The sequence below is a fragment of the Poecilia reticulata genome, chromosome 12 (assembly GCF_904066995.2).
Source record: "Poecilia reticulata chromosome 12, P_reticulata-male-v2, whole genome shotgun sequence".
NCBI lineage: Eukaryota > Metazoa > Chordata > Actinopteri > Cyprinodontiformes > Poeciliidae > Poecilia > Poecilia reticulata.
In genome coordinates, this window is record NC_088841.1 from 15,213,603 (window position 1) to 15,226,045 (window position 12,443).

The 12,443-nt window shown below is 41.0% G+C and overlaps 1 protein-coding gene across 4 annotated transcripts in view; it reads left to right on the forward strand.

Moving 5' to 3' along the window:
* Nucleotides 1–12,443, forward strand: part of unc5cb (unc-5 netrin receptor Cb) — a 142,574-nt gene that overhangs the window by 125,979 nt on the left and 4,152 nt on the right. For all 4 annotated transcript variants that reach the window (XM_008424252.3, XM_008424253.3, XM_017307961.2 and 1 more), the window contains 8 exons: nucleotides 1,224–1,415; nucleotides 3,580–3,942; nucleotides 5,355–5,442; nucleotides 5,604–5,775; nucleotides 9,882–10,115; nucleotides 10,659–10,808; nucleotides 11,546–11,710; nucleotides 12,117–12,295. In XM_008424252.3, coding sequence (XP_008422474.1) covers nucleotides 1,224–1,415; nucleotides 3,580–3,942; nucleotides 5,355–5,442; nucleotides 5,604–5,775; nucleotides 9,882–10,115; nucleotides 10,659–10,808; nucleotides 11,546–11,710; nucleotides 12,117–12,295 — 1,543 coding nt within the window. The remainder of the gene's footprint in view (nucleotides 1–1,223; nucleotides 1,416–3,579; nucleotides 3,943–5,354; nucleotides 5,443–5,603; nucleotides 5,776–9,881; nucleotides 10,116–10,658; nucleotides 10,809–11,545; nucleotides 11,711–12,116; nucleotides 12,296–12,443) is intronic.

Genomic DNA, 12,443 nt, shown 5'->3' on the forward strand with positions numbered 1-12,443 from the left:
CTCCACCATCATGCATGTCTTCAAAGCCTTGTCTTTGGATTTATGGGTGACACTGCCATCTGCTGCATATTCAGCGCAATTTGCATAAGTGCTCATCCTAAAAATGGGATTCTCTCCCTTATCAAAATGCCTTTTGTTCTCTTATAAATAAGTATGCATTTGCATTCTTTTTGTTTGACTTTTTCCAACAACCCTACAGCATGTAGGCCCTGCGCTGACACACCAAACAATGCGCGGACACATGCTCCCACAAGCCCCCCCCTGGTATTTCATTACCTCGAAAGAAGTGTTTCCCCCTCCTCATTTGTCAAGTTGTGACACTGAAGGACATTCTTCATAGAGCACCACAGAGTTCAGACTGTCAGTCAGCATCTAATAAAAGGTCTGATCTGTACTCACTGTCTGGCTCTAGCAGCTGCATATATAGATTCTTCCATGCCTGGCCAACTAATCACAGAGGTTTCTCCAGCTGGAAAATGGACAGAAAAACTCTGGGAGGCGGGCAGAGATGAAAGACAATTTGAGAAATCCAAGCTATGTCTAGATCTTATCTGTAGTGCGTAAGAACAAAGACGCAAATGGGCTCTGAACTTCAGCACGGAGCGCTGCGATTTGAAGATGAAATCCCTGCACAACTATATGTCCAAGGACTTTTGATCTCGCGTCTGAGCGTGATTCAGCCTGCCGCTGCGTTACGCCGGGGTGGCCATGTATCTTAATTGTGTTGTTTCTCCAGACTCTTATCATCATTATCTGATAATCATCGTTAATTATCATATTTATGAGGCCTTGTGAACAACATCCTCTCAAATACAGAGCAGCTCTGTTCCTTTTAAGAAATATCCAGGTTTGACTTTGTGAAATCTCTGCCCTTTAGCACTGGAGTAAAGACTTTAATTTGTTTGTTGTAAAAGCTATGTTTGTGTTTCTTCCTTTGCAACGTGTTTCGGATAGGGAAATTATTTTTGCAAATATATGATAAAAAAAAAAAAGACCAGATGGGGTGAGGGGGGGGACAAATTAGCTTTCTGCATTTATTTCCCTGTATTATGGCTGTTAATATCCGGCTCAGTCCCAAGCCAGGATATTAGTCCGCTGATAATGTCTTCATCGTAACTCCTGCATGTTGAAAGAGAAAGCCTTAATCTTATTGATGCAAAGTTATGAGTTCTTAAAAGACTCTTCTCCTATATCTGTATTGTATGTCTGCTTGCTCCCCCCAGTGGCTCCCAGTACCGATGACGTAGCCCTCTATGTGGGCATTGTCATCGCCGTGATCCTGTGCGTGGTTATCTCCGTCGTCGTGGCGCTCTTCATCTACAGGAAGAACCATCGGGAGTTCAGCTCCGACATCATCGATTCGTCTGCCCTGAACGGAGGCTTCCAACCGGTCAGCATCAAGACCGCACGCAAAGGTGGGTCAACTGGGACGTTAAGGGTTTTAATTTGTGGGCATGTGTGACAAAATAGGTACAACATGTGCAAATTATTGGAGATTTCCTTTTTGATTATTTACATGCATAATTAATTACTCAATTATCTCATGGAAAATTAGCATTTTCCATTTAGATTTTCTTGTATTTTCTTGTTTTTATTGATTTTATTTTTTTTATTTTGTTATAAATTAAATAATTAGTTTAGTACCTTAGCATGACAACCAGAGCAGAAAAGGGGTAGGTTAGTCAAAGTTCAAAAATACTAAAATGAAATGACAGAGGTCCAAATGTCATTTAAAAGAGCTCCCAATAAAAAAAAGTATATTATGTCACTTTACCTTTAGGCTCCACTTGAAATAATATTATTTCAAATTTTAGTTATATTTCTTGACAAAAAAAAAAACAACATAAATTCAATAAAATAGCCACAGGCCATAATATATCCTGCTACTTTAGAGTTGGTAAAGGATTTGATTCCAAAATAGTATCGGTTTCTTACCAAACTTCTCTATCATTACGAATGCCTTGTTTTGCATTAGCAAAAAAAAAAAAAAGTCAAAAATAACACATTAACCTTTTTTTACAAAGTCTTCAATTTTCTTAGAATTATGTCAGCTTTACCTCAAGCACATTTTTGTTTTTGTAACTGTGTTTTAAATATTTAGGCTTTTAAACAAACTCGGTAAACAACATTTAGCTGAAGGACAAGTGAACATCACAGCACATTAGATCACGTTGTGTTAGCGTAAATACTTTTAGAGACATCTGGAGTGGCTTACATTAACAGCCCATAACGTCGGCCTTTAGATGTTTGTTTGACCTGGATGCTCTAAAGTATCAAACGTTTCTGTGATGTGAATGACATGCTATGATGGTGTAAATATGGGACAGAAGGTTAAACCAGGACCTGTCATTAAAGCATTAAACCTCTGTGCCACAGTGTTGATCTGAAGTGAGTCAACAGCACTTAAACTGGACTTAAAGGTAAAGCGTGACAATAATGACTGGAGGCAGTGAAAAAAAAAAAAGGTTTCAAAAAGCATTATGAGGCTTTCAAGTTTTCTCTTCCACAATGAAATCATGCTAAAGGATTTTTCACTACTGCTTTAGTTAATACTTTCATTTTAAGGGAAAAAAATAATGAAAGACTTCATCCAAGAGTCAGGCCTGCTATTGTTTCTGTTAGGGAGAAACATACTAAGAGATGTGGACATATAAAAACAATGTTTTGAGAAATTATTATTTAAAGTGTTTAATTATCAGTTAATATGAGTATAAACAGGAAGAAAATGTGTAAGCTCTAATTAATAGTAAAACCTGTATCATGTAGTAGGTTTTTGCTACTATGCGCTTCACTATGTAATCAATTGTCACGTGATACACATAGAAGTAACATTAATGAGATTGAATAATGATAAAGAAACATGTTAAGGGAAGTTGGCTAAAGGATTTTCAGTTCCGCTGATCAACATTTCTGTTTAGTGTCTCATCACATTATCACTTTTAATTTTAATTTTATGGGAAATAGATGTTAATTTAGGCATCAAATGTTTCATTTCAAAGGATTTGTGGAAATCCTAAAGTGACAGTTGTTGGTTTTTCATCATTCTGCTTTAATTTGCAGCACTTAACACCAGGTCTTTAAACGTGGACAGCCAAGAAAGATTTTGTTTGTCTTGTATCTGTTTGTCTGTTTTTTCCTCTACCTGTACCTGCAGTCTCCTCTCTCTGCAGTGATCCCCTTAATTCAAAGTGTAATCACCACAGTCGCTGACATTTCATAAACAACAAATAATCACCCCTAATTTTATTACCTTCCGTGGCATATGTGTGATATAAAGAATCCCGTGGCAGGAAAGCGGAGTGGGTGTGGAGGCAGTAAAGGAGCTTAAGTTTGCAGGCTTCCTACAGGGTAAACTCAGTTCTTGTGATGCCATCTGTTCTTCATGAATCACAGCTGCGCCTCGAACTTCTCAGACTGAGTAATGTTTGTTGCCACTGAAGCAGACTTCCTTAATGAGTGGAAAAACAGCAGAGTAAAGCAAAGCAGCTGTTCTGAGTTGAGTTTTGTGTGTTTTTCCCCCAAAATTACAAAAACTGGATTTACTTTGCTTTTTTTTTTTTTTTTTTTTTTTCCCCACAGCTGATCTCTTAACAGCACCCCCTGACTTGACCTCGGCGGCCGCCATGTACCGCGGCCCAGTTTATGCCCTCCATGACGTGGCCGACAAAATCCCCATGACCAACTCCCCCCTGCTGGATCCACTGCCCAACCTGAAGATAAAGGTGTACAACTCCTCGGGTCTGGTGACCCCTCAGGACGACCTGGGAGGGGAGCTGTCCTCCAAGCTGTCCCCAAAGCTTCCCCACTGCCTGCTGGACAACAGCGACAGCACGATGGGCCGGCGCATGCAGACACAGACGCTGCTGCGCACCAGGGATCCCTCCTGCACCGCTCTGGGCTCCTTCAGCTCGCAGGGGGGGCAGCTGATTGTGCCCAACTCAGGTAGATCAGCAAGATGCTTCCATGTCTGTGTATTGATTTGATATCCAGTAGAAATGTTTTCTGGTTTAGGGAGATATAAAAATGTCTTCACAAAAATTAGACCTAGAAATGTACATATTCTTATGTTCTCCATAAGATTTTTACTGATATAATGATCGAATGAAATACAAACCTTTTTTTTCGACTGCTAAAACCAAATCATCCGTAATCCTCGTGCAGTTTTCAACACAAACACACATTTTCAGTTTTCTGTGTACAGCAGACTCTGGGTACAGTAGGCGTGTTGTTCCACTTGCAGACCCTAGTTGCCTGTTATACTTTACCACCGCTACATAAAACATACAAACAGATGTGACTTTGAAGTGATACGCTTAGCCATATGCAACTTATCAGGCAGCTGACTGCGCGCAGTATGACAGGAGTTGATGGATACCTGAGGTGCCTCCACCAGAAGCGCCAAAGTCGAGGTGTTCTAGTTTGAGGCAGCTTACATTAGCCATGCTGTCTTCACTTCAAACATGTGCAGGCTGTACGGATCACACCACAGATGCGTGTTGACAAGCATAGACAAACTAGCTCTGACTTTAAAGGATGCAACAGACTTCTCACATTTCTCAAGTTTTTTTTTCCTCTTTTTTTTTCGTTTTCTTTATGATGCCTGAAAAAATATTTTCACCTTATTATGTTACACGGGCGGTATGGAGCAGAAAGGGCATTTGATATTCGATATGTTTGTGTGTCAGAGTAATGAAATATTTGGTGACACTTCCTGTGTGGCTGTTCCTGCATTTTAAAATGCATCGCGGCTTTCCTGTGAGGCAGATCCGTGATCGAAGGGGAAACCTGTCTGTCACCTTTTTGAGAAGTTTACTTCAATTACAATGGAAATCAGTGACCAAACTTAATACCTCCCCCTCCTGAGAGAGAAAAGCCTAGATTGTGCGTATGCATGAGGAAATCTGATGGATTTGTTCCTAAAAAAACAAACAAAAAAAAAAACACCCATGAGACAAAACATCATTTCAAATCAATCTCAGATGGAAAAATGCAAATCATGATAGCTGTAGCTATATAGGAACGCTATAAGGAGAAGAGAGATCATTGATTGTGGAAATGAAATCCGGCATCATTTCCGATATCACGGGAAAGGCAATAAAATGTGAGTTTTATGTGAGAATACATATTATCACCATGGCACAGAGTCCAGAAGAAAGATGTGATCGTTTCCAAAAACAATTTTTTTTATTTATTTTTTTTTATCTTGAACCCTTTTGATGCATGCACATGTGAGATTTCCATTTCAAATTAAGCAGGACAGTCATAAAAAGCACCATAAATATAACGTGCATACTACACTGGTGTGCCGCACAAGTCAAAGTTTTGGTTTGTTTCCTGTCTTATTTGTTCGTCAGGCGTGAGTCTGCTCATACCAGCGGGGGCCATCCCTCAAGGCAGAGTCTACGAGATGTACGTGACCGTTCAGAGGAAGGACAACCTGAGGTACGGATCTCTGCTCAACACCCCGAGAGCTGTGTTTACCCCCGTCCACTGTGCCCTATGGCACTCTCACACAGACTGCTGTCAACACTGTCACTGAACAAGCATGTGTATGTTCCTTTTTTCTTTCTTTTTTTTTTCCTCTCTCTAAATAAAACCTTCAGGCCTTCTGTGGAAGATGGTCAAACAGTGCTGAGCCCCATAGTGAGCTGTGGGCCTCCTGGGGCCCTGCTGACACGGCCCGTCATCATCACCATGCACCACTGTGCCGTGTGTGACGGCCAGCAGGACTGGCTGATCCAGCTCAAGAGCCAGTCCCCGCAGAACCAGTGGGAGGTGAGATTTCAGACTCGCAGAAAAACCCAGAGAATCCTCCGTGTGCCGCGGCGGAAACCACGACAGTCGGTTCTGAAAATGTACATTCGTGTAAGGCATTAGGATGGCTTCCTTTCAAGTTAAACGTCAGATTTAAAATTGAATTCACTCAAGGCGTTTTTTTCTTTTTTTTTCAAGATGCATGTGGTTTGCTGAAAGCTTAGCTGCGCGTTGAGTAAAGAACAAAGGAGAAAGATGATATTCCTTTGAACGGCAGATAAAAGTTTAGTTTCAACCTTGGTTCTAATCAAGTGCTGAAAGAGTAAACCTCTGATCTCTGAGAGTAAAACTGGTCTTTACCCGTTCCTTTATTATATGGCTTTCTTCGATACATGTGTTTTTGTGCACTGAGTTATTCGAAACCTTTTGCTTAGAGCCCAAATTATCAAGTCAGATCACAATAGATGCTTAAGGATAGATATTTTGTCCCTTCTATGCATCTGGGTTTTGTTTCCCTCTATTGTGATTCTTTAATCAAAGGTGGGCTAGATTAATGTGCAGAAATCCTTATTGGCTACATTTTACATGGGATTAATGAAATAATCCATAACTGGCTTTTGAAATTCAAAATTTGTTACCTGAAAACAGTTTTCATTTCAATATTACCACCTTGTTTATGGACAAATAAAAGAAAAAAAAACAACACATCTAACTTTACAGCTTTTGTGAAGCTGTGAAGTTACAGTTTCACAAAAAAAGAGAAATTGAAAACACTGTGCTTGGTCTCATCATTCCTCTTCCCAATTATAAATATTTACCCGTCACATTTTAGAAGTAGTTCTGCTTCGTCTTACAGCCCTCAGACTCCAGTCAGTTCCTCTGGCTGCAGAACGCCAAATGCTTGCACACTTTCTCAGGCGTATTAAGGAGTTCTTCAAGCTGAACGAATGTGAAACACCCTGTACTCCAAGAGCCATGTTGTTATAGCATAGGAGTGCCATGAAATAGGGTTCCAGGGTCTGGCATTAGTCCACTATGGCATGCTTCAGAAGACACGAGCCTCTCATCATTCTGCATAAATAAATCCGTTTGAACTACAAAATCCTCACGCCTACGCTCAGGTCATGACATCAACCGCGCTGATTGTTTAAAACTCCTCATGCTTGTGCTGATCTGACTGAACCATCACCAGTATTTAAATTCGTATTCCTATTTCCAAAGTTAAACATTTGTAGTTCTTCACATGCAACCTGCAGCAGCATCTAAAATCTTGCCGTGTAATCTTCCAACACAGCTCGATTCCCATTTTGTGTTAGAATATTACTGAAAAGTTAATTTAATTTGATTTAAACCCAAATCACTAAGTGAAACCCATATTTATTAATTACATAAAGTTTTTCGTTGTAAGTGTTTCGGTTAATTATGATGATTTTTTTTTTTTTGCTTACAGCTAATAAAAACGTGAAATTTAAGATTGGAATAATAAATCATTCCAATGTAAAAACATATGTCATATAGCAATGTGAGCTTGGTAACCCCTAAGTTCCTATCCGCTGTGAATACCAGGGCTCCACTTTATTTTAATCTGACAAATGAGCATCATCAGAACCCATATTCTAATTTTCTGAATATGACTTTATAAACTTAATACAGTCCTTGAAATTACTATACACTCATTCTTCTTATGCCTGCATTAAAATCATTTAATCACTCATAAACGGTCATTAGTATAAACTGTACTTCCGTCCTCATCACTGAAAGGTCTAGACAAATTCAAAATAGTTTAGTAGTTTAAACTATAAATTCATCATTTAGACAACATTACAATCGTTTACTTTTTTATTTGTTTTCTAGTCGAGAGAAAAGTTTTGGACAAAAAAAATCCAGTGGAGCCAGCAAACTGCAAAACATGAATAAGGTTAATCATGCTGAACTCATGCAGATTTCAGCTGTTTGTCTAAATTGATATAAGAATCAAAATGGGCAAAGAGGCAGTTTCAAATTCATCTTCTGTATCTAATATGATGCTCTTTCAGCGGGTTGCTAAATAATGACTTCAGTATATAATGACTTCAGTATTCCCTTCATGTGCAGTGAGGAGTTTTGTGGCCAACAGAAAACAGCACAACTAATAATTTTGAAAAAACAAAAACAAAACAATGATCAAGTGTTTGAACAGTTTGACCAGCTGATAAATCTCAGCTCACTTACTCCCGAAAGTTCGTGCTACGTGGGCGACTGTGAAAACATACTTTTGGATCCGTCTTTAGGAACACAGGAGATGAGCATCGCTGAATAGGTAATTACCAAATCTATCTGGAACTCACAAATACACACGCCGTCCCTCCAGAGGCATGTTGATGATCACAGAACGTATAGTGAGGAATATTTCGTGACTTTCTGCTTCATAAATTTCTTTTAAAAAAATCCTGGGGAAAAAAAATCCTATCCAAAAGATGCGCGGTGTGAATAAATTAAAGCTGCGCTCGCTCACTCGATTGCGTTTGTTTGTGCACATACTGTATAAACAAAGTACAAGCTCACTTCGTCTACTGCGTGTTCTCATTATCCCCCAGTAGGAAAGCCCCCGGTGCCATCCCATAGGGGCAGTTAAAGAGTCTAATGATCAGCCATAATACTGCTGTTAAATGGCACAGCTCCCAATAAAATGCTGTAATTCCTCTTCTGTCTCCCATAATGGGTTGAATTAATACCAGTGTGCTGCTGGCAGGAGTGTTTGTTACACTGAGAAAGAGAGCGAGTGACTCAAAGATCAAGATCGGGAGAGCCGGCAGGGAGAGAGAGAGAGAGAGAAGACAGGATGGGAAGACGGAGGGAGGCATGAGTCGCCTCAGACAGGACGGTCCTAATGAAAGAGAAATATGTCCAGGCGGTAGTGCCATTAAAGGGGTCAGCTTCAGATGGCCTGAATTCTACATGTTCCATTATCCGGCGTACATAATGAGTGAGTGTCGGAGGGAGTCACACACGAAAACACACATTAATATTGCAAAAGGACGGAGCTTGTTTTTTTAAAGGTCAGAGCCTTAATTGTACCTTTCGCATTAAAATTCATCTAAATTTACCGAGCAGTGACAAAACGTGGCGGTAAACAAAAAATAAATCCAAAACGCTGCAAAGTTAGATGGTTGCTTCCTGCCGACTGGCAGGTATGTTAAATATGTAACTAGTGCCATAGTTTAAAGTTCTTTAAGTACGCTATTAATCAAGTTAATGGCTGGTTATATACCAGGGCTCTACTGATGAGAGGATTCAGCCTGGTGTGCTTCTGGTGTGTTGGGAAATGGAGGGCAGTAAAAGACGGGACTTGGTCTCCTCTAGATGAACTAGATGTTCAGTCACCTCCCACCCAGGAAAAGAACAAATTACACATACACACATCAAATCAGTAGGGATTTGGTGAGTGTAAGACAAAATGTGTTCTGGGAAACTCTCCTACTTTGGCTCATGGCCAATAAAAACAGTACAAATGCACATCAAATACAGTTTTTCTAATTTTCTGTGATCCTCAGTCAAAATCGGGGATCCTACACTTAGAGTTGTAAGACAGCAACACAACACCAATGCACTAATGACATAATTAAATCTCCTTTGACCACGTGCATTTTTTAGGACTAATTTCCAAGACAACAATCTTCCAGCTAATCTGTACGTTTGGATGTTGGACACAGCAGAGCAACAGATGGTCTTTGCATTCTTTTGCATGTCGCTACACATTTTCAGATTCATGGTGTCTCATGTTCTCCGCTACGTCCTGACTCTGCACGCTCTTCAATAGTGGCTTTTTTTTTCAGGTATCGTGAGATGACTCCTGTCATCAAAGGCCATTATTACTGCTGACAAAGTCTGTGTGAGTCTGAACTGACTTAAAGAGCAGATCGTGTTCGCTTTTGTTCCAAAAGGCGAAACAAAGCGTCAGTGTTGGTGGAGGACGTGTCAGCAGTCCTGACAATCTGATTTCGTGTCTTTAATCCCAGATGGTCTCTCTCCTGTTGCTACATTTGTCGATTTATGCTTTTATTCCTGCCTTTTGATGAAAGTACGGTTATGCTGGCATATCAGCATGTACACTCATTGCTGTTTTTATCTACCTGTCTGTGCTGCAGGATGTGGTGGTAGTAGGAGAGGAAAACTTCACCACGCCGTGCTATATCCAGATGGATGAAGAGGCTTGCCACATCCTGACGGAGACGCTAGGAACATACTGCCTCGTGGGCCAGTCTCTCAGCGCTGCCACCATCAAGCGCCTCAAGCTAGCCATCTTTGGCCCCGTCACCTGCCCCGCCATGGAGTACCACATCCGAGTTTACTGTCTGGACGACACTCAGGATGCACTCAAGGTACGTACACGGCTGCGCTCGCGGGTGATTTAATCTCGTCGCGTCTGCTGAAGGTCGTATCGGCAGAATTGGATTGTTTTTGAGCATTAATGACACATTTTTGGTTTTTCATTTTGACTGAGCTGTTTGTGTGAGGGAACAGCCAGCAGACGAGAAAGCCTTGCGCGGTCCTGTCACGGCGCTTGAGAAACGGTGCGGCTCCCTGAAAGATGTAGCCTCTGCATCAATGCAATAAGCCACATTTATCCCCCCTTCTCTGCTGCTCTCTCATCACATCAATTCTGTTTAATACCTGGATGCACCTACGTGGAGGAAAGATAAGGAGAAATTACTCTGCTGAGGGGGATATTGAACGCAGTTATTAAATTTGGGGACGGGTAATGAGAGGTGATAGTTATCCAGCTGCAAGAACACAGACCAAGGCTGTTTTTTTTCTTTTTTTTTCTTTAAGACTGACACGTCTACAAGCTGTCCTTGAAAACAGGATGCACTGCAAGTTGTGGATGGTCTCGTTGCAAATAAAGTGCGTGTTTGCATTTGCAGGAGGTTCTGCAGATGGAGAAGCAAATGGGTGGAAAATTGCTGGATGAACCAAAGACTCTAAACTTTAAAGACAGCACCCACAACCTGAGACTTTCCATCCATGATGTTCCCCAGCCGTTATGGAAGAGCAAACTCCTAGCAAAGTATCAGGTAGGACTGAGACTAGCAAACTGTATTCTTACAAAACTGCAAACGTTCAATTGCATATAGTCAAATAAACCAAGTCTGATTTCTCTTTAAGAACACACTCTAAGAAGATCTCCTAGTGGTCAGTCACACCCCTCCATGTCCATGAGATATCAGTTCCTTTAAGAGGTTTACTTACATTTTGAAGCTTAGCTTCAGCAAACAGCACAGTTATCATGTCTGGTATTTCTAAAATGGCAGACATCGTGTAGTTTTCTTCAAGCATGCTGATCCTAACTTCTAATCAGAGATTTTCAAAAGTCTGCTTAAACACCAAATCTATCATTGTCCATGTCGGACAAAGTTTGAAAGTTAGAAAGAATATAAATTCTGTCCTTTCTGTCAGCTTCCCTTTGTCTCCTCTCTTACTCCTTTGCAGTCTAAATGAATGGCAGACCTGTGTCAACATCTCATGGAAAATAGTTTCCCTTCAAGCATCATTTAGTCTCTCGGTGCTTCAGTTTGACAAATTTAGTCAAACTGAAGATTTTTTGTTTTCAGCATGAACTTGTAGTAGCACTTACAGATCGGGAGAAAAAAAAAAGAAAAAATACATTATCCTTTTTTTAAAATGTATTATTATTATTTTGCCTTAGTTTCTGTCCAGCAGATCAAGCTGAAATTTTTATTTTCAAAATATTTTCATAACGGGACCGATGCTGTTGAGAACGGTCCTACTTACTCCTCTGTGTCTCTTGCAGGAGCTGTCCTTCCAGCAAGTGTGGACCGGTTCACAGAGGAACCTCCACTGCTGCTTTACTCTGGAGCGCTTCTCAGTCAGCACGGGGGACCTGAGCTGTAAGATATGTGTGCGGCAAGTTGAAGGAGAAGGACAGATTTTTCAGCTGGATACTACACTCTCAGAGGTGCGGCTTTATATCTGAAGGTTAAACATACAAGATTTCAAAACAGAAATGTGGTAGATGAAATCTGTCTGCAGTAACACTTGGCGGCATAATACCCCCACTCTGGATGGAGTCAAATGCAGAACAGAGGTTCGCCTTCCTGTTGGGCGACACTACACATTACAATGCTGTGATTTAGATCAAAACATATGTATTTCTAAGAATGGCCCAGTCAAAGTCCAGATTCAAAGGCAATTGAGAAACTGTGGCCATTCTTGAAAATTAACATTTTCCTTCCACTTCCCAGTTATACGCTTGATTTGTTCAGTCACACAACATCTTGTTCAAAAATGTGAACAAGTCCAAGGAGCGAGCATACGTTTTCTCTGACTGGAGCTCCTTCGGTGCGTCTCTTCTATCTGTTCAGGACTCCCAGAGCATCGACACGTCTCTGCTCGACCCCGCCAGCAACATCACCACACTGGTCGGCCCGAACGCGTTTCGCATCCCGCTCTCCATTCGACAGAAGCTGTGCGGCAGCCTAGACGCGCCGCAGACCAGAGGCAACGACTGGAGGATGTTGGCCCACAAACTTAATCTTGACAGGTGGGAAGACGAGCGAGACGCTTGCGTAACGTCAGGACTGTGGTTGCTCCCCGACAGGCTGTTGCCAGCGGCCAATAAAACTCAAAAAGCCGCTCGTGTTAAACTTTTATCTGCCATATTACCCTTTTCAGAAGAAGCAGAGACCTAC